The following is a 26,292-nucleotide window of genomic DNA, read 5'->3' on the forward strand; positions in this document are numbered from 1 at the left end:
CAGCACAAACGCCATGGATGACACAGCATGGGAGGGAGCGGCCCAGAGAGAGAAGCACGAAGCACTCGATCATGGAGGAGGAGGAGGAAGAGTGGGATCCATGGGCAGGCAAGACCTTTCCATGGCACAAAAAACAATTTTAGAAGTATCCAGTTGTATAAAGACTGGAAAAGGGCATCTGTTTCAGCCGGTGGACCACAACAAACCACCCACTCACAGATGAAACACACTTTCACAGCTGCCTCTGAAGATGGGTTTGAAAAACCAAATACAAAATAAAAATAGCAACTCTCATTTATTGAGAGCCTACTATGCATTGAGAGACTTTCCAGTGCTATCCCCAATCTCACCATGTGAATGCTGGCACAGTGACTATCACTATTTTACAGACGAGGCGACAGGCTCAGAGAAGTCAAGTTGCCTGAGGCCACATAGGTTTAAGGAGTGGAGTCAGAATGTGAACCCTGGTCTTTCCAATCTCAGAGCCCAAGCTCTTCCATTTGCATTAAATTCATCTTTAATTTATGGGAAAGTTTCATCCTCTTGGGGGAGAAATCCATGTAATAATTCTGAAATAAGACCATTTGGACTTTCAAAGGCCCTTTTACCTCGACTGGGTAAAATAGTGTCCCCTTTGAAGGAGTTTCACCTGTGGGCTCTGCAGTTGGGTGGGGAAATCTGTTGATTTTGGGAGCAGCCTCTGAACTGGAAACAGGAGTATTACAGACAACAAGGAGATACATATACACATATATTTTTTTGAGACAGAGTCTCGCTGTCTCCCAGGCTGGAGTGCAGTGGCGCGATCTCAGCTCACTGCAAGCTCCGCCTCCCAAGTTCACGCCATTCTCCTGCCTCAGCCTCCTGAGTACCTGGGACTACAGGTGCCCACCACCACGCCCAGCTAGTTTTTTTGTATATTTTTAATAGAGACGGGGTTTCACCGTGTAAGCCAGGATGGTCTCTATCTCCTGACCTCGTGATCCGCCCACCTTGGCCTCCCAAAGTGCTGGGATTACAGGCGTGAGACACCGTGCCCGGCCAACAACAAGGATTTTATGAAAGAGAAGGCCATGACACAAAGTCTCACGGCAATCCCATAATTTCCTTTGCAGGGGAATTTAAGAGAGCAACCTCCTTGAGACGCGGTTAGTGCACTGTTTTCAAAAACCCTGAATGGAACAACCTGTTGAGAGAGCAAAGAGCTCCTGCGTTTGTGGCACATGGGAGCCTGGCAGCAGCAGGTGTGTGTCAGCGGGAGACCCAAGGCAGGCCTCCCCTCCACAGCCCCTCCCACACCCCAAACTTAGCCATGCTGGTGCCGGACATCCTGTGCTGCTTGGAGTTGTAACTTCACGTCCTCCAGAGCTCCAGGCAGCACTAAAGTCTCTGGGACGCAGTCAGCTGCTTAGATGGGTTCCCAGGAAGGCTCACTGTTCTGGAAAGGTCTGTAAGCATGTGACCTGAGCTCCTTGAGGTTCAGGGGGCAGGTCTGACCGAAGCAGAGTTTTCCCTTTCCCAGCTCAGGAGGGATTTTTCCCGGTTCTCCCTGTCGAGTGTCTGAGGGCAGTGACTCGGCCAGGCTGGGGGCTGCAGGTCCCGGAAGCCCAGGGCATGGATGCTTATGGGTGTTCAATTGATGTCTTTCCCATAGTTGGTTTCATTTAGGCATTGAATATGTATTTTCTGCCAAACTTGATTACACCTCAAGGTCCATGAAGGCAGGGACCATGGCTGCTTTGTTAACTGTGTACCCAGGGCCTGGCCCCGAGGCTGGCACTAGATGCCCAACAAACGCTTGTGGAATGCGTGGCCAACACCTTAGCTTTTCTACAGTTGGTCTTTCTGTTTAAAGAGAAAGAACGAAAGTGATGGGATTGACACTGCGTTCTATGTAAATGCTGCTCCATGGATTTGTGCAACATCAGTGCTCCAGGTAGAAAGGCACACAGCAAAGCTGACTCAGGCAATGGTGCAAGTTCAAGTTTTAACTTTTGTGCCCAGAAAGTCCTCATGTCTCTACTCCTGGCTGGGCCTGGGATGGTCCCAAAGTCTTCAGGTTGATGTTTCTTTAAGGTCATTCTCGGAAGCAGGACCAGAGTCCTGTTCATGAAGTCCAGGGCTCCCTGCGGTGGTCCCCCGATTGGACCCACCCATGGCCCTGCCTGTGCTCCTGCTATATCTACCCAGGGCCAGGCGTTTCCATCTTACACCTTCCCCTCTCTGCCAGCTCTCAGCATGCCTTCCAGGACGTGGCTGGTGTTTGGCTAATGTTTGCACGGAGTTCAGTCTCTCTCCTGGAGAAAAGGGCAGATATTCTGATGGCTGGGGCACCAGCTGGGGCTGTGGATTCCTGCTAAAACCCAGCAGCGCAGCCGAGGGGAAGGAGCCCTGGAATCTGAGTCTGGAGGCCGGGTCAGAGTCTTGACACTGATCCTCAGCTCACTAGAAAATGAAGGCACTGTGATGCCTGAGGTGTCGGCTGCCTCTAGGGTTCCGTGAGTCTCAGACACCCACCTCTTCAAGAGTAGGTGCCAAGGCTGTCACTGATTTGCAATGATTTTCCCATGTGTTAACTGGAAACTTAAAGGAAACATTAGCCATGAGGGTTGGGAGCTTAGATTAATATTTAGAAAGGATTTACAAAGAAAAGAACCCAGTTAATCCCAAGATAGAGGTCTTTTCATTTCTATTTGTGCAGTGGGTGGAGACGGAGTCCCTGGCTCGGACAGTTCCCACAACCTTCCCTGTAAAGCCCCTCTGTGGTAGCAGTTTCTAACTTTACAGTCACAAAGCCAGCATGTGCTTCCCACGGCTTCGGCCCCCACTGCTGGGAGATGGATTCAGGGTTCTGACTCTGGCCCGAGGAGGAGGCACAGTGCTTGCCAAGTGAGTGCCAACTTTAGCAAGCAAAGCTTCAGGACAAAATGGAGAGGCAACCATGACAATGGTCTCAGATCACTCTTTATGGCATAAAAGATTAAGGGCTGGACTTTGGTGTGAGACAGGCTTCATTCTTTAAACTATTGTTTGGCAAACTAATTGGCTTACTTAAGCCTCAGATTCCTTATCTGTTAAATGGATATAAAGATGGTGTCTATATCAGACAGTTCTTGTGAGAATACGATAACACAGTTAAAGCTCTTAACCTAATGCCTAGCAAGCAGTAAGTGCTTAATAAATACTGGTTATTATTATTATGCTTTTGCTACGGTTTGAATGTGTCCCCTAAAGTTCATATGTTGGAAACATAATCCTTAGTGTTTAGAGGTGGGGCCTTATAAGAGGTATTAGGTCAAAAGGGCTCTGTACTCAGGGAGGACTTAATGCTTTTGTCTTGGGAGTGAGTGAGCGTGAGAGTGGGTGGTTAAAAAAGCGAGTTTGGGTCCCTCTTGCTCCCTCACTCTCATCCTTTCTTGCCCTTCTGCCTTGAGCCATGGCAGGCCCTCACTGCAGCACTGAGGCCCTCACCAGATGCCAATGCCATGCTCTTGGACTTGCCAGCCTCCAGAACTGTGAGCCAAATACATTTCTTTTTCTTTCTTTTTTTCTTCAGATCAGACGGTTAATGTGCTGACATTGTAACAAGGTTTGAGGGTGGCACATCTCAAGCATGCGTGTGAACACCCAATCATCATGCTCACAAACTACAAAAGGATCATGCCAAATACATTTCCGGTAAATTATCTAGTCTTAAGTATTCCATTATAGTAGCACAGAACAGACTGAGACGCGTTATCCTGGCCTCTGTCCCTTGGTTGTTGCATGACAGGATGTTCCCTTCACTACCGAGAGCCGATGTCTCCTATTATTTCTTAGGCATTAGTACCTTGACAGTTTGGCATAAAATCTCAGTTAGGGCCTCAGAAGACAGAGACACGAGATAACTAGGCTTTCAGAAACACTCCACCTCCACCCACTCGGCTATGAAAAGGGTTTGTTTCCTGCTGCTGGAAATCCACACATTCCTCCTTGCCAGTGTACACACAAGCAGAGATCAAGTGAATATTGACTAGGGTTCCCCTCCTTCCTCTCTTAAATGCCGTCGCCTGAATCGGACTGAGGGCACCCCGGAGTCACTCATAGCAGAGTAATTATGTAGAGGCAACACATCCTGCTTATGTCTTCAGACCCCCACCCTCTGGACTGGGAGCTATTGGGCAGCAGCAATGGGGCCTTCTGGAGGGGTCTGCACACACCCCTCCAGATCTGTCCTGGCGATGGTCTGCTGGGCGGAACTCCTTCCACCACCTTCCTCCATTCCATTCACCCCCTGAATGTCCTGGGCAAAACGTGTCAGGCCATGGGGAGGAACTTTCTGCTGGTGGTTCCCTAAAGATCCTCTGATGTAGGAAGCCACTACTGCCTGCAAGTTTAAAGTCCCAGTTTCCAGATAAGTACGAGTTTATACTTGTTTATGTATTTTTTCCTTAGAGTCTCTGGTTGGCTTTTTTTTTCTTCCTCCAATGGGCAAGAACTTGGACGTTTTTAAAATTCTTTTTTCTTTCCCCAAATGCTCTGATGAAAGCTTCAGGAGCATTCAACTAATAGATTGGCTGGTAATGACAAAATTAAATACATCAATTCAAGTAACCGGTAAGTGCCATAAATCTAAAAGCAATATATATTTTTAACCACCACATCCTAAATGTCTGTAGGCCGAGCTGGTAGTGTTTGGAGGATTGGAACAGAAAGACATAAGGGACCACTCTATATTTCAGACAAGTCACTTGAGTGAAACAGCAAAAATCAAGAGGTAGGCACCACCGGAGGTGGGTTGGCAAAATCCAGACCAGCCTGCTCTTCTGCCTCCTCCATGGCCTGAAGACTGGGCATCAGTGGTGTGCCTGGGCACTGGGCAGCAGTGGTGTGCCTGGGCATCTGCGGTCTGCTTGGGCATCAGTGGTGTGGCTGCACATCAGCGGTGTGCCTGGGCGCTGGGCATCAGCAGTGTGGCTATGCATCAGCGGTGTGGCTGGGCATCTGCAGTGTGGCTGGGCATCAGTGGTGTGCCTGGGCATCTGCAGTGTGGCTGGGTATCAGCGGTGTGGCTGGGCATCAGTGGTGTGGCTGGGCATTAGCGGTGTGCCTGGGCGCTGGGCATCAGCGGTGTGGCTGGGCATCAGCGGTGTGACTGGACATCAGCAGTGTGGCTGGGTATCAGCAGTGTGACGGAATCTGCGGTGTGGCTGGGCGTGGCTGAGGATTCCAAGAGGTCTCAGACCTGTGCTCCAGGCAGCAAAGCCAGATGGTCCAGTTCTCAAACTCACAAGCCTCAGCGTGTGAGAGAAGTGCTGGAGGGGCTTGCTGACCTGCAGAATCCTGCCCCCAGTTCCCGGGACCCTCCCCGGGATGTGCAGTGTCTGTGCTTGTCACGGGGATTTGCAGGACCTGTCTCACACGGGCTCCAGAGGCTGTCAACTTTTCAGGAATTCTGGGAGTTGGTTGTTAAACACAGCCATCACTGAAAATTGAATTATATAAACTTATAAATGATATGACAAGCAAATGAACACTCCAAACATATCCCTTCCTCATTATTTTGCTATTATCTATGTTCTTGAGGTTACCTACAGCTATTGTATCTAGATAGCCTCACGTAATATACTGACGTTTCAGTCAATGGCAGACTGTGTATATGGCAGTGCAGTAAGATTTTAATACTGCATTTCCACTGCATCTTTTTTCTTTTTCTTTTCTTTTATTTTTTGAGACAAGAGTCTGGCTCTGTCACCCAGGCTGGAGTGTAGTGGTGCAATCTCAGCTCATTGCAACCTCTGCCTCTCAGGTTCAAGTGATTCTCCTGCCTGAGCCTCCCTAGTAGCTGAGATTACAGGCATACACCACCATGCATGGCTAAAATTTTTGTATTTTTAGTGGAGATGGGATCTCACCATGTTGGCCAGGCTGATCTTGAACTTCTGACCTCAGGTGATCCGCCCACCTCGGCCTCCCAAAGTGCTGGGATCACGGTGTGAGTCACCACAACTGGCCTCCACTGCATCTTTTCTCTGTTTAGATATGCAAATCCCTATTGTGTTACGACTGCCTGCAGTCCTCAGTATAGTAATCCGCTGTATAGGTTTGCAGCCTACGAGCGATAGGCCATACCATACAGCCTCGGGAGGAGGAGGCTAGAGTATCTAGGTTTGTGTAAGTCCACTCTGTGACGTTTGCACAATGACAAAAATTCCCTAATGACCCATTTCTCAGCATGTGTCCCCACTGCTATAGTCACCATTATATGACTGTATTATCTCTTCCTAACTCACTGCATACTCAGTGATTCCACACTGGTAGCCTGGAATTGGCCATGGTGAGAGTATTTCCATCATGGAAATCGGCAGAGGCTGTAATCCAGGGCTACCAACCTGAGAGTTGCTGTTAAACATTTAGCAGCACACTGCAGGCAGGGGAGGGGGGAACCCGAAAGTCGAGCTGGATAAGCTCCTCAGGTGGTTTCCATGCAGAAGCTCTGCTTGGAACAACACTGTACAGTATAGACTTAGAGGTCCAGGCCCAGGTACCTCTGTGCTCTGGGTGTATTAGTCCACTTTCATGCTACTGATAATGACATACCTCAGACTGAGCAATTTACAAAAGAAAGGGGCTTAATGAACTTACAGTTCCATGTGGCTGGGGAAGCCTCACAATCATGGCAGAAGGCAAGGAGAAGCAAGTCACATCTTACATGGATGGCAGCAGGCAAAGAGAGAGAGAGCCTGTGCAGGGAAACTCCCACTTATAGAACCATAGGATCTCGTGAGACTTGTTAACTATCACGAGAACAGCATGGGAAAGATCTGCCCCCATGATTCAGTACCTCCCACCAGGCCCCTCCCACAACACGTGGGAATTCAAGATAAGATCCGGGTGGGGACACAGCCAAACCATATCACTGGGAAAGGAACTGAGGTGCTGCCTTCATGGCTCTGTAAATGACCCCATGACTTGCCCCACTGTGCTTAGCCCTATCGTCTGTAAAATAGTGATGCACCTAGTATCTACCCCCATTGTATGATTGTGAGGATTCAATGAGATAATCCATGTTAAAGTCTCAGAACAGTGCCTGGTATGTAGAAGGCTCTAGATAATTGTTACCTATTATTATGATCTGACAAAAGAAAGTTAATTTTGTCCAGCAGATCATCTTTTTTTCTTTTACATCGTTTTTTTTTTTTTTTTCTTATGAGGGTCCTGCACAGTCTTCGTAGAAAATTTAGAAAATAAAAATAATCAAAACAAGGAAAAGAAAAAGCATCCATTTCTAGCACCTGGTGAATATTTTGGAGGGCCTTTAGCCTTCTAGTCTTTTTCCCGCACCTAAGAGATGTCATTCTTGATGCCCTTCTGGAAGGGGATGCTCTTGTTCGCCAACTCGTGAGGCTTCAGCAATATTTCGTCTCCCACTCCTCATGCTCAGATGCTCCAGGACAGCTGATTTTGTCACCATGATGAAAGGGTACTGGCAATGGGAATGACATCTATAGTGTTGACGTTCTATATTTACTTTATCATCATTTAGAAGGATCCTTCTAATCAATTTATTAGACAAATATTTGTTGAACACATAGTAGATACAAGGTATTGTGCTGTGGGGGTTGTGAGGGTAACAGCGTGTCTTGTCCTTAATAATAAGGTCAATAGTATTAATAACATGAATTACTATTTAGTAGGGAAAGAAATATTAAGAAAACGGGAGGCTGAGGCATGAGAATCGCTTGAACCTCAGAGGCGGAGGTTGCGGTGAGCCGAGATCTGCACTGCAGCCTGGGCAACAAGAGCAAAACTCTTATCTCCAAGAAAAAAGAAAGAAAGAAAGAAAAATCAAGGAAAAAAAAACCCCATAGATTTTCTTTTAATCAGATAAAAACCGTGTTTAGCCAGAGGAACCCCTCATCTTCACCTATTTATCTAAGTGCCGGGGCGGCCGGCGCCGGCTAGGAGGAAGGGCGGCTCTTCCTGGCAGCACTGCTGGGTGCTGCGGAGGGGAGGCGGGGAAGCCTGTGATGTCCGGGCGTTCCCAGTGCCCTCCTATCTGGATCCTGCGGCCTTCAGATTCAGCAGATAATCTTCCTGCAAGATCCCAAACCAAGCCGACTTCTTCATTTTGTGCTCAAACTGTGGACCCGGAGTAACCTGGCCCATTGCCAGAGAAGACCCCAGCAAGCTGGGCCTGGGGAGAGATGTGTATTGATCTCCAATGCTTAAGGGATTTTTAAAGGGTCATTTTGACAATGGAAGATTTGGCTTCTCCACTGACTTGAGAATCCAAAGCTTTTGCTGGACCTCTCGGGCCTCTGCCTTCGTCCTTCCTCAATCGTCTCTTGCAGGACCCAGGGTCCACGGCTCCTGTTGCCAGCCGATGAGGTGAGGCCGCTTACAGCAGCAATCTGGCTACAATTTGGCTTGAGGTGGCCTTGTCTGTGTGTTTTTTGTGCCCTATATGACGACAGAGGCTGAGCTGTCTGCTGGCAGCCGCCATGTGGGTGACCCACCTTGGAAAGGGACCCTCCAGCCCCCAGTTGAGCTGATGCCGCCTGGAGCAGGGACAAGTGGTCCCTGCTGAGTCCCAAGCTGCACATTCACGAGCAAAATACATAGAAATTGCCAGCTGGGCACAGTGGCTCATGCCTGTAATCCCAGCACTTTGGGAGGCTGAGGCAGCCGGATCACCTGAGGTCAGGAGTTCGAGACCAGCCTGGCCAATATGGTGAACTCCCGTCTCTACCAAAAATACAAAAATTAACCAGGTGTGATGGTGTGCACCTGTAATTCCAGCTACTCGGGAGGCTGAGGCAGGAGAATTTCTTTAACCAGGAAGGTGGAGGTTGCAGCGAGCTGAGATCACGCCACTGCACTCCAGCCTGGGTGACAGAGCAAGACTAAAAAAAAAAAAAAAGTAGAAATACGATTGTTGTTTTAAGTACCTAAGTTTTGGGATGGCTTATTATGGGATGTTTATCAACCCTTGCCCCGGACCAAGCATTTCTCAGGATGTGTGACTTTCAGGGCTGAAATCCTGACAATCCTGGGCAAACTAGGATGGCGTCCACCCTAAGCTTCAGTCTTCAGTCGGCTGATTCTCCAGCTCTGTTTCTGAGCTCTGTGTGTAAACCTCCATACTTTAGACGAACAATTTCGGACAGAGACAGTGTAGCCCTGCACACCCTGAACAAGGTGGTGGTAATTATGTCTGCTGGCCCAATTTCACCGCAGCCCCTCTCTGAGCGACCGAAGCAGCTGACTCAGGCACTGAAATGTGGGGGTGGGAGTCCTCCCGGAGCCCCATCCGGACTACCTTCACGCTTTCTGCTCCTGCCCAAGCAGACTCCTGCCTCAGGGCTGTTGCAGCTGCGTGTCTCTGCCTGGAACACTCATATCCCAGCTCCTTTGACTTCTTTGAGTTATCTTGTCTCCTGATGGCCTCTTTGTACCAATGTGAGCCCCATAGGGACCGGGGAGGGGTCGCATCCATACTGTCCAGCACTCAGTGCCTGCTCAGCAGGAGGGGCTCACACCTTTTTTTTTTTTTTAAACAGTCTCCCTCTGTTGCCCAGGCTGGAGGGCAGTGGCACGTCTCAGCTCACGGCAACCTCTGCCTCCCGGTTCAAGCGATTCTCCTGCCTCAGCCTCCTCAGCAGCTGGGACTACAGGCACGCGCCACCATGCCTGGCTAATTTTTGTATTTTTAGTAGAAACGGGGTTTCACTATATTGGTCAGGCTGGTCTCAAACTCCTGACCTCGTGTTCCGCCGGCCTCGGCCTCCAAAAGTGTTGGGATTACCGGCGTGAGCCACCGTGCCTGGCCCACAACGTATTTTTTAATGCTGGAAGAATAAATGAATTGGGAGGGTGCTCAGAGGTTATGCAGGTCCAATGCCCACCACAGCAGAAATCCCCTCCGTGATAACCCTGGCAGGTGATAACCTTTGGCTTAGACGCCTGTAGCAGGGAGAGCTCACTACGTCACAGAGCAGCCTGTTCCATTAGGTTTTTTAAAAGCGTTTCACTGTGATATTAAGAATCATCTCCCTATGATCTTTCACGCCTGCTCCCCAGGCCTTCATCACCCTGACTGCCTCCTGCAAGAGAGCTCAAGCTTGCCATATCCTGTGCACTGGTGATGAGGCCCAGACAGGTCTCCGGCCCTCTGGATCCGGGTGTCTCTATGTGCCCTGAAATGACTTATTTCAGGATGGTGGGCACCAATATAGCCTCAGGAATTCTGAAAATTTGTAAAAATGAAGGAAGAGTTCATCTGGTGGCATAGTTTTTTCTTTTTAAACTTAAGATGATGGGAAAAGCTGAAGAAAGTAACACCTCAAATCTAAATCTTATGCAATCTTATCCAAAATAATTTGGATACCTCGGGATCCAGGTTCTGTCTCTCCGATCTCCTATTTAGAGACACCATAAAAGACCGTCTCTGGTCCTGGGCTACACTCCACTGTTCAACATGACGGGCAGTGGTTCTATTTCTCCAGGTTAGAACCCATCAGGGGAGTGGCTCCACCGTTAGGAACCTGTATGTCCTGTGGGCCCATCTGATTTCATCTCCTCTGAGCGGGTGCGGGATGCCCAGGGGCCATGCAGAGAGGCGACGGTGCAGCCCTGGGAATGTGGGGCAGGTGACCTCTTGTCCTGGTCTGTGAGGCCGGCCCTGTGTTCTCTGAGGGGTCACCCTCTGCAGAAGTATGCTCTCAAGGTGTGGCCTCAGCCAAAAAAACAAACAAGATGAAGCCTCAAAGTTTAGCTCCATTGTAGCTATTGTGCTTGTACCAGAGACTTTTGTCTGGGAGCCGGCAGGAGTCTTGAAGCCTGGTGTTGCTCTGTGTAGGCTGCTGAAATGACAAGGGGACAGCTCAGCTCTGGACAAAAACACCTCCCTGGACGCTGAGACATCACGCTTTACCTCCAAGTCCTTAACGAGGATGGAGAAAACCACAGAGTGAATGCTGGAACTTCCCGGGACGTTCCCTTCCTCACCCAGTAACCCCCGCCATCAGCCTCAGTCCTTTTCATTTTAATCAGTCCCATAAGCCAGCCTCTACTTTCAAAGGATCCGAGGAACCTTCCTGCCAAGTCCCACTGAGCTCTTGCCACACTCGAGGATGTGGGCCAGGCTCTTGTGTAGGTTAAGGAAGTCTGAGAAGAATAGAGATTATAGGAAACAGTCTACCTTTCTTTACAAGGCCTTGTTTTGCATCCCTGAAATCTCAGATTCAGCTCTTACAATGAAGTCCTGTTGTAGAAAGAGCTGGCCTTTTATCACCACTTAAAATCTAATTAATCCATATTGAAGCACAAAGATTTCTGTTGTATTTTAGGGTGAGGGGTCATAGAGCCTTCTTTGTTCATCCTTAGACTTATAATCATCAGGCATTGGGGATATAATTTTACCAAATTGGAAGGTAACAGATCAAGTCCTTATCAGAAAGCCTAACTCATAGTTTTAAGAGAGTCCTTCGTCCTTTACGTGAAACATTATATTCAAGAAGAACAAAAACGCATTTCAGAGTGCCCAAAGAGTTAATGACCACAGCTTATATTCCAGGCAGCATAGAACCAAGATTGTCACATTACCGTCAACCACAAAAGACAGCAGATCCTATAGGGGTGGCAAAGTCCTAAGACTTGTTGCAATGGCTTTAATCTTTAGAATAGTGATGCAATCTGTTGGACTTTTACTATCTTTTCTGGGATGGATTTTATCCATTATTACAACTTATTTGCCACACTGGAAGAACCTCAACCTGGACTTAAATGAAATGGAAAACTGGACCATGGGACTCTGGCAAACCTGCGTCACCCAAGAGGAAGTGGGGATGCAATGCAAGGACTTCGACTCCTTCCTGGCTTTGCCTGCTGAACTCAGGGTCTCCAGGATCTTAATGTTTCTATCAAACGGGCTGGGATTTCTGGGCCTGCTGGTCTCTGGGTTTGGCCTGGACTGTTTGAGAATTGGAGAGGGTCAGAGAGATCTCAAGAGGCGACTGCTGATCCTGGGAGGAGTTCTGTCCTGGGCCTCGGGAATCACAGCCCTGGTTCCTGTCTCTTGGGTTGCCCACAAGACGGTTCAGGAGTTCTGGGATGAGAACGTCCCAGACTTTGTCCCCAGGTGGGAGTTTGGGGAGGCCCTCTTTCTGGGCTGGTTTGCTGGACTTTCTCTTCTACTGGGAGGGTGTCTGCTCAACTGTGCAGCCTGCTCCAGCCACGCTCCCCTAGCTTCGGGCCACTATGCAGTGGCGCAAATACAAACTCAGTGTCCCTACCTGGAAGACGGGACGGCAGATCCTCAAGTGTAAGACTCCAACGAGGCCAGAGATGTATCCTATATCAACCGTGATGACAGAGATCTCTTTGTTTTGTAGCTAAATCTGTGATGCTCACGTTTTCTCATTCAGTAACTATTTCTCTACAGTAGGCAGACCCACTTCCCTCTAAAATCTAGAGAATAATGAAGGAAAAATATTTCATCTAAAAGAAAATGACTATGGTAGGCATTATATAGGTAGAAGTGAAACAAGCTTCACTGATCTGGTTATTGAAAGAATGTGGTGGCTGTCCAGTATAGTCAGTTTCAAGCTTTAATGTGTAAATTTCGTATTAGAAAGCTTTTTTTCCTTTTCTTTTTTTTTTTTTTTTTTTGTTGTTGTTGGTAGTTAGAAATGATCATTAGTTTCTGTTTCCTAAAGAAAAAAACTAACGATCTGAAAATTTTAAGTGTTCTACTTTAGCAAAGCCACATGCTAAGCCAACCCCAAAGTGTTATTTCCACAGCAATGACTTTTTTCTTCTTTGAACAGAAGTGGTTTGTGTTTAGGGTATTACCAGGCACTCAGTGCGACAAGATTTTATGAGGCTGAAGAGTTTTCAGTACCTCGTGATACTTTCAGATTTAAAATACTGGCCAATCTCTTCTCTCGTCCTTTCCCTCGAAACCTTTGTATTAAAAAAAGAAAAACAATTCCAAAGACATTTTTCTTAATATCCAGATATTGTCAGGTCATTTGAATAAAAACTTTCCTTTGTTCAATGAAAAATCACTAACATGGGGATATATACTTTAGTGGTGAATAAACAGAAATGCTGACTCCAACCTGCAGAGTCCTAATGCTGAACTCTTTCCTCGACTTAGAAAGTATATATAAGAAAAAAGTGTTTATGCACACAAGCGTAAATTTGACAGAAAGGCATGCAGTTAAATCAACTAGATACGTAGTTTGGTATTGCTTCAAATGCCGTGTGGTATATGTAGCCTGAGGAATTTCTGAAACACAGGCCCGAGTTAAGGTGTAGAGATATTTCTGATAAGATTGATTTATTTGGTTAAGAAATACTTTTCTTGAACCTATTTTTTAAAAGTAACACTCAGTATTACCATAACATGCACATTTGAAATGTGAGAACTATAAGAGATGAAAATCTGACAGGTGCAATTAGTGAGATACAAAGCAGGAGGTGTTGAACCAAAACCATCAGTTAAACATTCTGCATTCAGACTTAATTCTTTGTCAGAAAGGTTGGGAATAACATGAAAGCCATTTTAACCTTAACAATGAAAGGAGGATTATTATCACTTAATTATATTTCAGTGACAAACTGCTTTCTGCAAAATCCAGCCCACAGGACACAAACACGATCTTGGCCACACCTTGGCATTACTGGTTTGCAGCATTATTTCCCTATCCTTTTCTGAAACCCATTCAACATGGAATCAAACAATAGCAACTCTGGCAAGAATCCTCCTATATACACAATGAAGAAGTATTTCTGAGCTTCATAAGTTATAACACAAGTGTCACACTTCTTTTCACAGCAACCGAAGGACAGGAGTTTGTTTGGTTAAAGCTCTTAGGACATTATAATGGCTTTAGTATTTAGAACTGTGGCTCAACTAGCTGGAGTTTCATTATCTTTGCTGGGATGGGTTTTATCCTGTCTTACAAACTACCTGCCACACTGGAAGAACCTCAACCTGGACTTAAATGAAATGGAAAACTGGACCATGGGACTCTGGCAAACCTGCGTCACCCAAGAGGAAGTGGGGATGCAATGCAAGGACTTTGACTCCTTCCTGGCTTTGCCTGCTGAACTCAGGGTCTCCAGGATCTTAATGTTTCTATCAAACGGGCTGGGATTTCTGGGCCTGCTGGTCTCTGGGTTTGGCCTGGACTGTCTGAGAATTGGAGAGGGTCAGAGAGATCTCAAGAGGCGACTGCTGATCCTGGGAGGAGTTCTGTCCTGGGCCTCGGGAATCACAGCCCTGGTTCCTGTCTCTTGGGTTGCCCACAAGACGGTTCAGGAGTTCTGGGATGAGAACGTCCCAGACTTTGTCCCCAGGTGGGAGTTTGGGGAGGCCCTCTTTCTGGGCTGGTTTGCTGGACTTTCTCTTCTACTGGGAGGGTGTCTGCTCAACTGTGCAGCCTGTTCCAGCCACGCTCCCCTAGCTTCGGGCCACCATGCAGTGGCGCAAATGCAAGATCATCATCCACTGGAGACAAGAAACAGCAACCTGAGAAACTAAGCCAGAAAGGACAAGCGTCTGCTGTTCAGGAGACGCTCGCTCAACACTGGATTTGGTAGGAGGTCCCGCTCTAGTCATCTCACTGTGCTTCTGATTTTCCAAAATGCATTTTTTCCTGTGGCTATTAAACTATAGTTTCTTTCCAAGACTGGTAAACTATTTTTATCTTCTACTCTGAGATCAAAACCAATCAAGACTTAATAGTAATGACACCCATTACTGTGGATGAGTGTTCTCAATTTTAAAACAGTGATTGCATAGAAGTGGTAAATAAAACGTTAATCTGTATGTGTCTTTGAAGGTGTTATTCATATGGAGCGGAATCATCTGGCAGATCATTGACTTCTTTCAGGTGTTTAAGATAACCTAGTATAATAAGCCTGAGCTGCATATTTATTTAAAATGCATGACGTCTTATTATATAAAATAATGATTAGCTCTTTAAAAGCTTTAGAGGTGAAAGGCGTAGACACATCATCTCCTGAATCAGAGACTTGTGTCTCTCTGGAACCTTTTCTCAAAAGGCAGCCACATTCAGTCATGCCTTCCAAACTATGTCAGAAGCAGGAGGGTGATCTTGTGTTTTGGATGATTCAAGTAGGCTCTGGCACACAAACGTGCTTCTGCATCCTGGGCTCTGTATTTCATGGGCAGCGTTTCTGGCTTCCCTGGCACTGAGCAGTCCGTGGGGGGCAGGGCAGGGCAGGGCAGGGCAGGGCAGGACGGTGTGTGTGTGTAGAGACCTCCTGGGACGGCTGCCTCTCCGTGGAGCACGCTGCCAGCCCAGGCACGACCACAGAGCACACACTCTGGAGCCCTTCACTTTATTTGCACAGTGAAAAGGCTTCGTCCTTTCTTATCAGCAATACATAGAGTTCCAACAAGAACCATTCATCACAAACTGCTGGCTTGGGGATTTCTTCGTGAAATATTTTGTATTTGCTTGGTACATGGTTCCAGGAAACTCGTGTGTTTGTGCCAATCAGGGAAATAAACTGAACAATAAACGACACTGAAATAGACTATTAGGCAATATGTAGCTTTGTTTTTTGTTTTTGTTTTTTTAAAAACCGACTGAATTTTTTTCCACCCACAAACACATGGGAAGTGCAGAAACCAAAGTTAATCTATGTGATGTATTTGCATACGTTTACAAACAAGACAAATTAAAACAGAAACATGTTCAGAATTTAACCTGATTAAATATTAAGTTCAGTCCTGAGCTTTTGATATTTAATACAATATAGATAAAGCAATAGCAAAAAATTTTAATTTATTTGATTTGCATGCTACAGAGATTTAGCTAAACTTTGTTCATTTGGCTAGCAATATCCTTTTTGTACCTGTAACACTTAAGATTCTGATATACAAAATTGTAATAATATAATGATAATTCAAACTTGAGAACTAAATATTACATTCTTTTTACCCTGTGCGAATAAATTCTACCTTTTAAAAATAGTATTTATAATATTAAAATTCGTATTTGTCCATATGGTTTTGTGATCAAGTTATTAAAATGTTTTGTCACTGTGAATCATTTGGGTTAGTACAAATATGACAAGATTATTAAAAGCTGCCTATAAATACATAACACTATTGCTGACTTTTAAAGTGTAGAAAAAGGATTATATTAAAATAAGTTCATCTCTCATGTTAGAAATGAGGAAATTTTGTGAAATACAACAACCAAAAGCATCTTGGTCACAACTGCTAACTACCAGCCTGAGACAGATTTTATTCTTTAATACTTGTCTGAAACTTTTTGTATTACAAAAAGTCCACAGCTAATCTGATGAAAGACTTATAAAGCTGTAAATATTCCAATATAGTCTCTTCTGTGTCAAATATTTAAAATGGCCAGAATCAAACTATATATTAAACAGAACATAAATAAGACTGTAAATAAATAAATGAAGAAAATAAAATCGTACAGAACAACTACACATAATTCTATAGACATCTTCATGGTCAAACTAAGACGCTGAAAACAGCCCACCTTCATTTACCTCCACGTTAAATAAACTTCTGTCTTTCACACTGGACCTCGACAAGGGTGAACTGTGTTCTTTTTCTAGTTTTCCTTAGTCATCTAATAGAATGAACTGGGCAGTCTTAAAGGACTGTACTCAGTCAATTCACTAGGCTGGTTTTTGTTCAAAGTAGTGTCTGCCATGTCCAGTTATGTCTTCAGAGAAATTTGTATGTTAAGTGGTGGGACATTTAGGAAAAAATAAAGTTCTAGGCTCAGAAGTTGCTTAACTTGAACTTCGATTCCAATAACATGAACTTTCTAAAATATATACAATTGCTTTCAAGAAAATAAAAATTCTTGCTAGTGAGCATTCTAACTTAGGAACACAACTTTTTTGTTCTTTAAGGGGTTCCTTTAAGACAATTTTGGATTTCTTTAAAAAAATCTATTTTATTTGCCATATTAGATGGCTAACCCCAAATTGTTTCTGAGTAATAAGTATGGTTTAAATGGTCTAAATATTATATATTTTAAAAGCTCGATGCTGGCAGAGCTGCACTGAGGATATGGTTTTAAGGCGTGCCTGGGTTGGGTAAGGTGAAATTCTAAACTGCAGGACGCATTCGTCAGTTTCTCTCTCTAAACTTGTTCATCCAAAAGTCATTTCATAAACAATTTAGCTTATACTTCAAATTAACAATCCCCCCCGGCACATTCTTCCCTTTGCCTCCGAACTATTTACCATAAATTACAGATAGAATCCCCTAAAAATGAGAGCTATGAAGCAATTTCTACTAAATGTTAGAAATCTCTTGATAAACTCGTTTGTTTTTGGCAACTTTCATTCTATCAAGACATCTTTTCCCCTCTTCTTGGTTATACCAAACGAGTGCCGATGCCTTTCTCTCCACACCTCCAGCTTTCTCTGTCCTTAGAACACAGGGCCACCACTTGGCACCATCCTTAGATTTAGGGCAAAACACTGGTGCAAGCCAGAAACTCACGTTTGAACACTTCTGCAAATTCAGGCTGAGTGAGAGAAACCAGCTGCTCATTTGATGAGCTTATTTGTATCTCTACATGGCTGGTATTCTTTCTTCTCCTTGCCCTCAGTGTCATGAATCCCAAGATCTTTAGTGTAGCCAAGAGCAGTGCTCCTTTGTATTCTTATTCTTAAGATAACTTGGTAGTTTGTATTTTTGTTTTCTTTAGAAAAATATAAAAGGACAAAAAGGAAATCGTTTTAAGGAAACCAGGTGTTGCCGCACAGGTGATGGCCGTGAACGCAGCATCCATTTTGGGTGGACTGTGGAATGCCGCACCCCAGCGACTGCTCACACTCTCCTCGCCAGCGCACAGATACCACGTGGCGGTGCTGCCATCGGCACGGCCTACTCACAGAAACACAAAGGAGAAGCAAGACCACCTGCTGAACCAAGTTGTCTCTCAACAGTCGGCTCAACAGTACACACGTGGGGTAGTACTGCCTCCATTCCGTGTTTACAAAACAAAGCCCACTGGCAATGCGCACATTCTGGGCAACATTTGTGTACCAGATTATCCCATTTTTCTTATCTGATTTTTTCTTGTTTAAGCACATAAAAATTACACTCAAGATACTTTACAAATTAAAATGTTGAAAATCTGACGTGAAATAAAAGTTCTTCAAGAGTTGACAGTTATGTTACCAAAAACAACCAAACACCAAAACAAAAAAACAAATCTTCAGTCTTTTACCCTCCCTAAAAAAGTGAACAGATGACAAAATAATTTCTTAAACCATGTAATCACACATCGTCAGCTGGCAGGGACGGGATGCTTATCTTTGCTCTGGTGAAGTAGGCAATCTTCTCCCTAGAGTTGGGGTGAGAAATAAATTGACTTAAATATGATGCTAAAAATACTCTGGGACCATTAAAACAGTCCCCAGGACCTGCAGCGGCAGTGATGTCTCTACAGGCACAGGCAGAAGCTCTTTTCCTTAAGCAGAACTCCATCCATTTACAATCCAGAGAGTCTCTGCCTGCTAAAGGGAGGGTATCAAGGAGAACAGCAGCTCTGGTTCACGGAAGTCACCTATAGACCAAGCCAGTAAGTTCCCTTCAGGGAACTTCCAACAGAAGACAGTTTTAAACTAGTAGGGGTCTGGTCTAGGATGGGTGCTTCCAAACTAGGCAGTGGAAGACTCAAAAGGCCCAAAATCCTACATGGAAACTTCTCAGTAACCTCACAGAAAAGTACATAATACCAGGAAAAGTCTTTAAAATCGATACTGTGCTGAGGCAGGGACAACCTGATGAGTGACACCACGACTCAAATGAAAGGAGAAGGAAAAACTCACTATCTGAAAGGCAGTAACTGCCCTGGTCCCGAAGCAGCAGAGAGGCTGAGACAGGGCAGAGTGGTTTTCACGTGAGGACAGTACTTAAAAAAAAAAGACAAACAGTACGTCTATTTTCCTACAGAACTTCACACTGTACATTTATGCCGTCAGCGCGTATTTCTTGAGGGCATACGACATGCAAGGGGCACACTGGTAGCTGAAGAATCAAGCACTGGCCCTCCTCTGTGAAAGAACAGTCCAGATGGGGGAGGAGGCGCGGGCTAGAAACCAGAGCCGAGGTGAGGATGTTCTGAAGACTAAGGAAGGACAGAGAAGAGGAGGAGTGGAAACACAGGACACTGGAGCGAGCTACTGCTGCGAGCAGCGTCCTTTACATTTGTTCACTTCCATAAGAGGGAAATGAGAACGAAAATCGCCCCGAGTGTGGGCGTGATGTCAGCAGAGGCCGTAAGGCGCAGCTGGTAACTGGGGTGTTTAAAAATACCCGCACTAGTTGCCAGTGCCTGCATTTGAGATATTTCACGTAAAATTGTTGATTTCTAACTTCTCTTGAAAAATTAGGCGGCCAGGGACCATCAGGCTCCTGATTCCAGGTGAAATAAGCAGCTGGGGTGGTGCCGCGCAGAACGCCCCAGGCCCCACCGCTGCCCATCTCACCACCCCAGGCCAGGCACCGGCAGCCGCACAAATCCCACGCTTCCAGCGCGGCCTGTCTCACCCTGTCCATCTCATCATTCTCATCACTTGCCTGGTGATATAATGGCTTCGTATCTTAAGGGAAGCTGGGAATGTTCATGGATTCTTTGCTTCGAGCTTCAGCAACAACTGCTAGTTGTGTGACTTTCCATGCCAGGCAATGCTGCTTACTCTCTAAGTGACCACAGCAACAGGGGCATGGATGGACTCCCCTCACCTGCAGTTCTAAAACCCAAGGAGTGGCACTCCCTGAAAGTCACAAATGTGATTATTTAGCAGAAAAGAGGGCGGAAAAACCTCTCCACTGCAAGATGCTGCATAAAAATGAAGGAGCTGTGAGCCCACTAAGGCACACTGCTGCTGCCACATGGTGCGTGGCCCTGCCCTCCCACCTGGCACTAGACAGCGTGCCAAAGCTGTCCCTGCTCCACCACGTGACCTAGCTTCCCCACACTTCAAAAACACTCGCTTCTTCCAGGCTTCTCCCCTTTACACCTAAACGCTTTCCAAAGACTCGTCTATACAAAACCTCAACCAAAACCAAATAAAAACCCAGTAGGAGCAAACCTTTCTGCTGAGCTCCCTCCGACGGGGCTGAAAACATATGCTGTGCTCACCAGGGATCCCGGGTGCACTTTGCAGTTCTCTCCATCAATCTCCTCTCCCCATCCTCCAGCCCCAGGCTCCTGCTTCTCCTCTGACCTCTCCAGCCATTCCTTCCAGTATCTCTTTTGGGGTAAGCCCTTCAGTGACTGGTACCCATCAGGCCTCCTTTCCCAGTCACCTCACATTTTCTGGGATGTCTGGTCCGTTTCCACTGATGAGACCAGTGCATTGAAGATGAGCACTCCCATTTTTTAATCTCCATCCTGACCCCTAACCCTGGCTTTAGATTTTTATTTTCACTTGTCTGCTGGTCATGGTTACCTTGCTGGCCTGCTGGCATTGCCTGGTGTGCCATGGCAGAGGTCAGCATCCTCCCCACACCCCTGCTCCCCAGCATTCTCCATCTCAAGCGCTGGCACCATAGGACAGCCACTGCCCCCCATGAACCTCCCATGAACCTCACAGGCCACCCTTACCCGTTTCTCCCCAGCCCACTCTCCACAATGCCTGGTATCTGCCCCACATAGAACCCATTCCCATCATTTGGTTTTGTGCATGGAGAGCCCTGCTGGCTGCCCGATCAGAAACCGCGAGTGGAAGCCTCTTCTGCACAGCTTCCGAGGCCTGTGCAGTCTGAGCCCGGTTCTCCCAGACAGGCTCACCAGCTGGCAACTCCCCATGCGCCAGAGCTTGGCACTGACTTCTAAGGTCTGTGCCTCTGTCCGTGCTGTTCTTCCTGCCTCAATGTCCCACTCAAAACTGCCACCCCTAGGTGCCTAAGGAGCTTGCAGCCATCCTTCTATGATGGGTTCTCTTATAATCTCCTCCGCTGGTGCCCGCAGCCCCAGCACCTGCCCCATATGGATTGAGGCTCCTCCCACATCTCTCACAGGTCCCTACCCATACCTTTAGTGAGCTCTTTCCACACGCACTGCAATGACCTGGTTACCTGCCTGTCCCCACTACAGCCTAGAGCCCCCGAGAAGAGCAGAACACACATGTTCTTAGCCCCCGCATCTCAGGGCCTGACAAGGTACAAGGTTTCTGGGGCTGCCCAAGGAATGTCTGTGAAATGAGTGAACAAAACCCCAAAGATGTCTGAGTTTTCTGTACCTTTGTATCCTGGGTCGGAATAGTCCAATGAGATGTGCTAACAGCTACTAAGAGCTGGGGACACCCTGGGTTCTTGAGGGGAGTTAGGCTCTCATCAGCCTTTAACTCTGCCAGTCACATTTATCACCTCAGGTGCAAATGGGAAATTACATATTCAAGGCAGGGAACACAGGATTTCTGTCTCAGATCCTAGTATTAACTTTCACTGCACTGAGGTGAATTCCTACACAATCAGACCACATGAGGGCAACCCAAAAGCTGTCCTGGATGGGGCTATTCACCTGAAGGACTGCACCTGCCGAGGCACCTTCTGGCTCTGCTCCCGGAGCCGACACACGTCCTTGGAGACTTGCCTCATCAACTTCTCTGCATTCAAACCTTGCTTCTGCTCTTCTTTGGACTGTTCGGCCTGGAAAAGGGAATAAAAATGTAAGAAAAACACAAAACACTAATTAGAAATCCCTGGAGACAACCTATGAGGCTTGAAAGATGGTGACTAAAGTCAGGAGGGCAAGCAAGACAGTCAGTGGGCTGGTGTCCTTTACATCACGCGTCAGGGGCCAACACCCACGTGACCAGCTCATGCTGAGTGGGAGCATATGTGGATTTTGGGGTAAGTTCATTTTAATCACATTTTAGAAATCGAATTACACAGGTAATATGTGACAATTTTATTACATCTGAAAAACCTAAGAACTCTTAAAAATGAAACAGAAAATTACTCATAGCACGTTTTCCAAAAAATACCTACAGTTAAAGAATGTTTTGGGCAAATACACTTTCAACATCTTATTTATCTTTTTGACCCTTTTTTCTAACTTAGCCATTTAAAAAGCTGTTTATTAAAGTAGAATTTACCAATCAAAAAATGTGCATGTATAATATATATATAAAAATATACGTGTATAGCTCAAATAACTTTTACAAATTGAACACATCCATGTCACCAGCACCGGATGAAGGAGAGGACACTCCTGTTTCCAAGAAGCCCCCCTTGGTGCCCTTCCAGCTCTGCCCAGGGTTCCCAGCATTCCGACTTCTAACGCGCCTCTTCTGTCCTTGGTATAGAGGAACAGTAAACAGATAACTCTTCAGGGTCTGGCTTCTTTTGCTCAACATTATGCTCACGAGAATCATACACGCTGTTATCTGTAGTTGTAACTCACTTTCCCCACAGCTGTATAATACTCCACTGTATGACTTTACTACAATGTATAATCTGTTAGTAATAATGAACATTTGGGTACTGTGCATGAACATGTTTTAAAATAAAAATGTACTAATGATATTATATTAAAAGTTGCCTTTTCATTTCATTCTTTCACTCATATCCATTCACTCATTCATTCACCCAGTCAACAAATATTTGTGGACTGCCTTTTAAGGAAAGGTGGTATAAGTGGGTGGAGAGCAGACGCTCAGATATATGGCTTGCGGTCAAATTTCATTTCTACCACTTACTAGCGATGTAAATCTGGGCAAGTTGCTTGACCTCCTGGTGTCTTAGTTTTTCCATTTGTAAACTGGGAATAAGTACTTACTTCAAAGTTGTGAAGTTTAAATGAGTACATACACATGTAAAGTACTTACAGCAGTACCCAACACATCACTGAATATACTATTTCAGAATGAAGCTATCACTGTTGCTTTTTTTTTTTTTTTTTTTAAACAATATGCCAGGTTCTGTACTAGGTGGCAGGGTTATAGTTGTGAACAAAACAGGTGAAGTCCAGGCTGGGAGGCCAAGGTGGGAAGATTGCTTAAGGCCAGGAGTTTGAGACCAGCCTGGACAACATAGGGAGACACTGTCTCTATGAAAAAAAAAAAATTAACTAGGCGCAATAGCATGTGCCTGTGGTCCCAACTACTCAAGAGCCTGAGGTGAAAGGATCACTTGAGCCTGGGAGTTTGAGGCTGCAGTGAGCTATGATCTACCACTGCACTACAGCCTTCATGACAGAGCAAGACCCTGTTTCAAAAACCAAAACAAAGAGAAAAACAAGTGAAGACCAGTGGCAGAGAAAAACAACAGCAAAGAACAGAAACTGTTTAATAATTATTAAAAATCAACAACATATTGTATTTTCTCAGGTTAAACCTTCCTCACATAACATTAAAAAACATAGTCTATTTATTAGAGCAGTTTTAGGTTCATAGCAAAATGGGTTGGAAAGTACAGTTCTCATTCACTCCCTGCCCCTACTCATGTACAACCTCTCCCACTATCAGCATCCTCCGCCAGCCTGGTACATCTGGTACAATCAGTGAACTCATATTGACACTTCATTATCACCTCAAATCCATAGTTTATATTAAGCTTTGCTCTTGGTGGTGTACATTCAATGGGTTTTGGCAACAGTGTAACGACAGGTACCCACCATTATAATACCATACAGAGGAGTTTCATTGCTTTAAAATTCCCCTGTGCTCTGCCTAGTCCTCCCTCTTGCTGTTATGCATTTAAGTTTCCTCCATGTCTTTTTCATGGCTTGATAGATAGCTCATTTCTCTTTAGTGCTGAAGAGTATTCCATTGTTTGAATATACTAGTTTATTTAACCATTCACCTACTGAAGGACATCTTGACTGCTTTCAAGTTTTGGCTATTATGAATAAGGCTGCTGTAAATATTCATGCAAATGTTTTCATGTGGACGTAAGTTTTCAACTCATACCAAGGAGCACAACTGCTGAATAGTATGTAAGAATCTGCTTAATTTTATAAGAAATCTACAACTGTCTTCGAAAGTGCCTGTATGATTTTGCATTTCTATCAGCAATGACTGAGAGTTCCTGTTGCTCCACATCCTTGTCAGCATTTGGTGTTGTCTGTGTTTTGGATTTTGGCCACTCTAACAGGTGTATAGAGGTATCTCATTGTTGTTTTACTCTGCAATTTCTTATTGATATATGATGTTAAATATCTTTTCACGTGTTTATTTGTTATCTGCTTTGGTGAGGTGTCTGTTCAGGTCTTTTGCTGATTTTTAAACTGGGTGTTTGTTTTGTATTGTTGAGTTTTAAGAGTTTTTTGTAACTTAGATAACAGTCCTTTATCAGATATAACTTTTACAAACATTTCTCCCAATGTGTGGCTTGTTTTCTCTTTTTCTTGACAGTGTCTTTCACAGAGAAGTTTTAAATTATAACAAAGTCCAGCTTATCAGTTATTTCTTTCATGGATCACGCCTCTGATGTTGTGTTGTATATGAAAAGTCATTGCCATACCCAAAGTCATCTAGATTTTCTCCTAGGGTAACTTCTAGGAGTTTTATAGTTTACATTCGACATTTAGGTCTGTGATCATTTTGAGTTAATATTTGTGAAGGGTGTAGAAGGGTCTATATCCAGATTCATGTTTTTTTGCATGTGAATAGATATCCAGTTGTTCCAGCATCATTTGTTGAAAAGAGGATCTTTTTTGGATTTATTTTCTTTGCTCCTCTGTCAAAGGTCAGTTGAATATAGTCAGCCCTCTGTATCTGTGGGTTCCACATCCATGGATTCAACCAATCATGAATTAAAAAATATTTGGGAAAAAGTGGATGGTTGCATCTGTACTGACATTGTTTTTCCTTATCATTATTCCATTAATGACATTATTATTACTACATTATACTGTATTACTACTGTCATTAAATACAGTATAACAATTATTTACATAGTATTTAAATTATAATAGGTATTATAAGTTATCTGGAAATGATTTAAAGTATATGGGAGGATGTGGGTTATATGCTAATACTATATCATATTATATAAGGGACTTGAGCATCTGTGTCCATGGGGAGTCCTGGAACCAATCCCCACTATGGATGTTGAAGGATGACTGCCCATTGAAGAGAGTCGATCTATTTCTAGGCTCTCTATTTTGATTTGTCTATTTTTTCACTAATACCACACTGCTTTGATTACCATAGCTTTACAGTGTCTTGAAGTCAGGTAGTGTCAGTCCTCCAACTTCATTCTTCTCCTTCAATACTGGGTCTTTTGCCTCTCCATATAAACTTTAGAATCAGTTTTACTATTACATAATAACTTGATGGGATTTTGAGTGGGATTGTATTAAATCTATAGATTGATTTGGGAAGTACCAACATCTTGACAATATTGAGTCTTCCTATAAACATGGAATATTGTCTCATTTATTTAGTTTCTTTTAAATTTTCTTTCATCATAATTATGTAGTTTTCCTCTATAGATCTTATACATATTTTGTTAAGATTTACAAGTATTTCACTTTTTGGATACTAATGTAAATGCCATTGTTTTTAACTTCAAATTCCACTAGTGCATTGCTGGTATATAAAAAAGTGATTAACTTTTGTATAGTAACCGTGTATCCTACAACCTTGTTATAATCACTTATTAGTTCCAAGAGTTGTTTCTGTTTGTTTTGTTTTTGGTCAAATCTCTCAGGTTATCTACATGGACAACCATCTTACGTGTAAACAAAGACAAACAAAGACAATTTTGACTTCCTTCCCAAGCGGTATGCCTTTTTTTTTTTCTTTTCTTATCACATTAGCTGAGATTTCTAGTGTGATACAGAAAAGATGATGTGAGGGGGACATTTTTACCCTGTTCCTAATCTTAGCAGGAAAGCTTCTAGTTTTTCAGCATTAAGTATCATGTTAGTTGTAGAGTTTTCTACATGTTCTTTAAGGTCTCTTCTATTCCTAGTTTGCTGGGAGTTATTTTTAGCATGAGCAGGTGTTGATGTGATTACAACAATTGATTTTGAATGTTAAATCAGCCTTGCGCACCTGGGATAAATCTCCCTTGGTTATGGTATATAATTCTTTTTCTATATAGTTGGATATGATCTGCTAATATTTTGCTAAAGATTTCTGCATCTATATTCACAAGAGGTATGGGTCTGTAGTTTCCTTGTCTTTGCCTGGTTTTGGTATTAGGATAATGCTGGCCTCACAGAATAAGCTGAGAAGAAGTATTCTCTTTGCTTCTGTTCTCCAAAAGAGATTGCAGAGAATTGATAAAGTTGTTTCCTTAAATGTTTGGTAGAGGCC

At 44.6% G+C, this 26,292-nt stretch overlaps 3 protein-coding genes and 1 non-coding gene across 4 annotated transcripts in view; 2 read left to right on the forward strand and 2 right to left on the reverse strand.

Moving 5' to 3' along the window:
- Window positions 1–3,555: 3,555 nt before the first annotated feature.
- On the reverse strand, window positions 3,556–3,659 carry LOC116274353. Its single transcript, XR_004182979.1, has one exon. It is a non-coding gene; the product is annotated as a small nucleolar RNA U13 (small nucleolar RNA).
- A 7,970-nt stretch (window positions 3,660–11,629) lies between these two features.
- On the forward strand, window positions 11,630–12,308 carry CLDN24 (claudin 24). The gene has a single exon (XM_017959235.3). It carries the CDS (start codon window positions 11,646–11,648, stop codon window positions 12,306–12,308), a length of 663 nt encoding a protein of 220 aa, XP_017814724.1. The 5' UTR covers window positions 11,630–11,645.
- A 999-nt stretch (window positions 12,309–13,307) lies between these two features.
- The window catches only part of WWC2 (WW and C2 domain containing 2), a 220,517-nt gene continuing 207,532 nt past the window's right edge, over window positions 13,308–26,292 (reverse strand). The window contains exons 23-24 of the mRNA XM_031664153.1: window positions 21,546–21,673; window positions 13,308–18,359 (exon numbers count right to left, since the gene is read on the reverse strand). Of these exons, the coding sequence (XP_031520013.1) occupies window positions 18,293–18,359; window positions 21,546–21,673 (195 nt within the window). The 3' untranslated portion in view covers window positions 13,308–18,292. The remainder of the gene's footprint in view (window positions 18,360–21,545; window positions 21,674–26,292) is intronic.
- On the forward strand, window positions 13,819–16,949 carry LOC108580413 (claudin-22). The gene has a single exon (XM_017959236.3). The coding sequence runs from the start codon at window positions 13,871–13,873 to the stop codon at window positions 14,528–14,530; it is 660 nt and encodes a 219-aa protein (XP_017814725.2). The 5' UTR covers window positions 13,819–13,870; the 3' UTR covers window positions 14,531–16,949.

This window comes from Papio anubis, chromosome 3 (genome assembly GCF_008728515.1).
Source record: "Papio anubis isolate 15944 chromosome 3, Panubis1.0, whole genome shotgun sequence".
Lineage (NCBI taxonomy): Eukaryota > Metazoa > Chordata > Mammalia > Primates > Cercopithecidae > Papio > Papio anubis.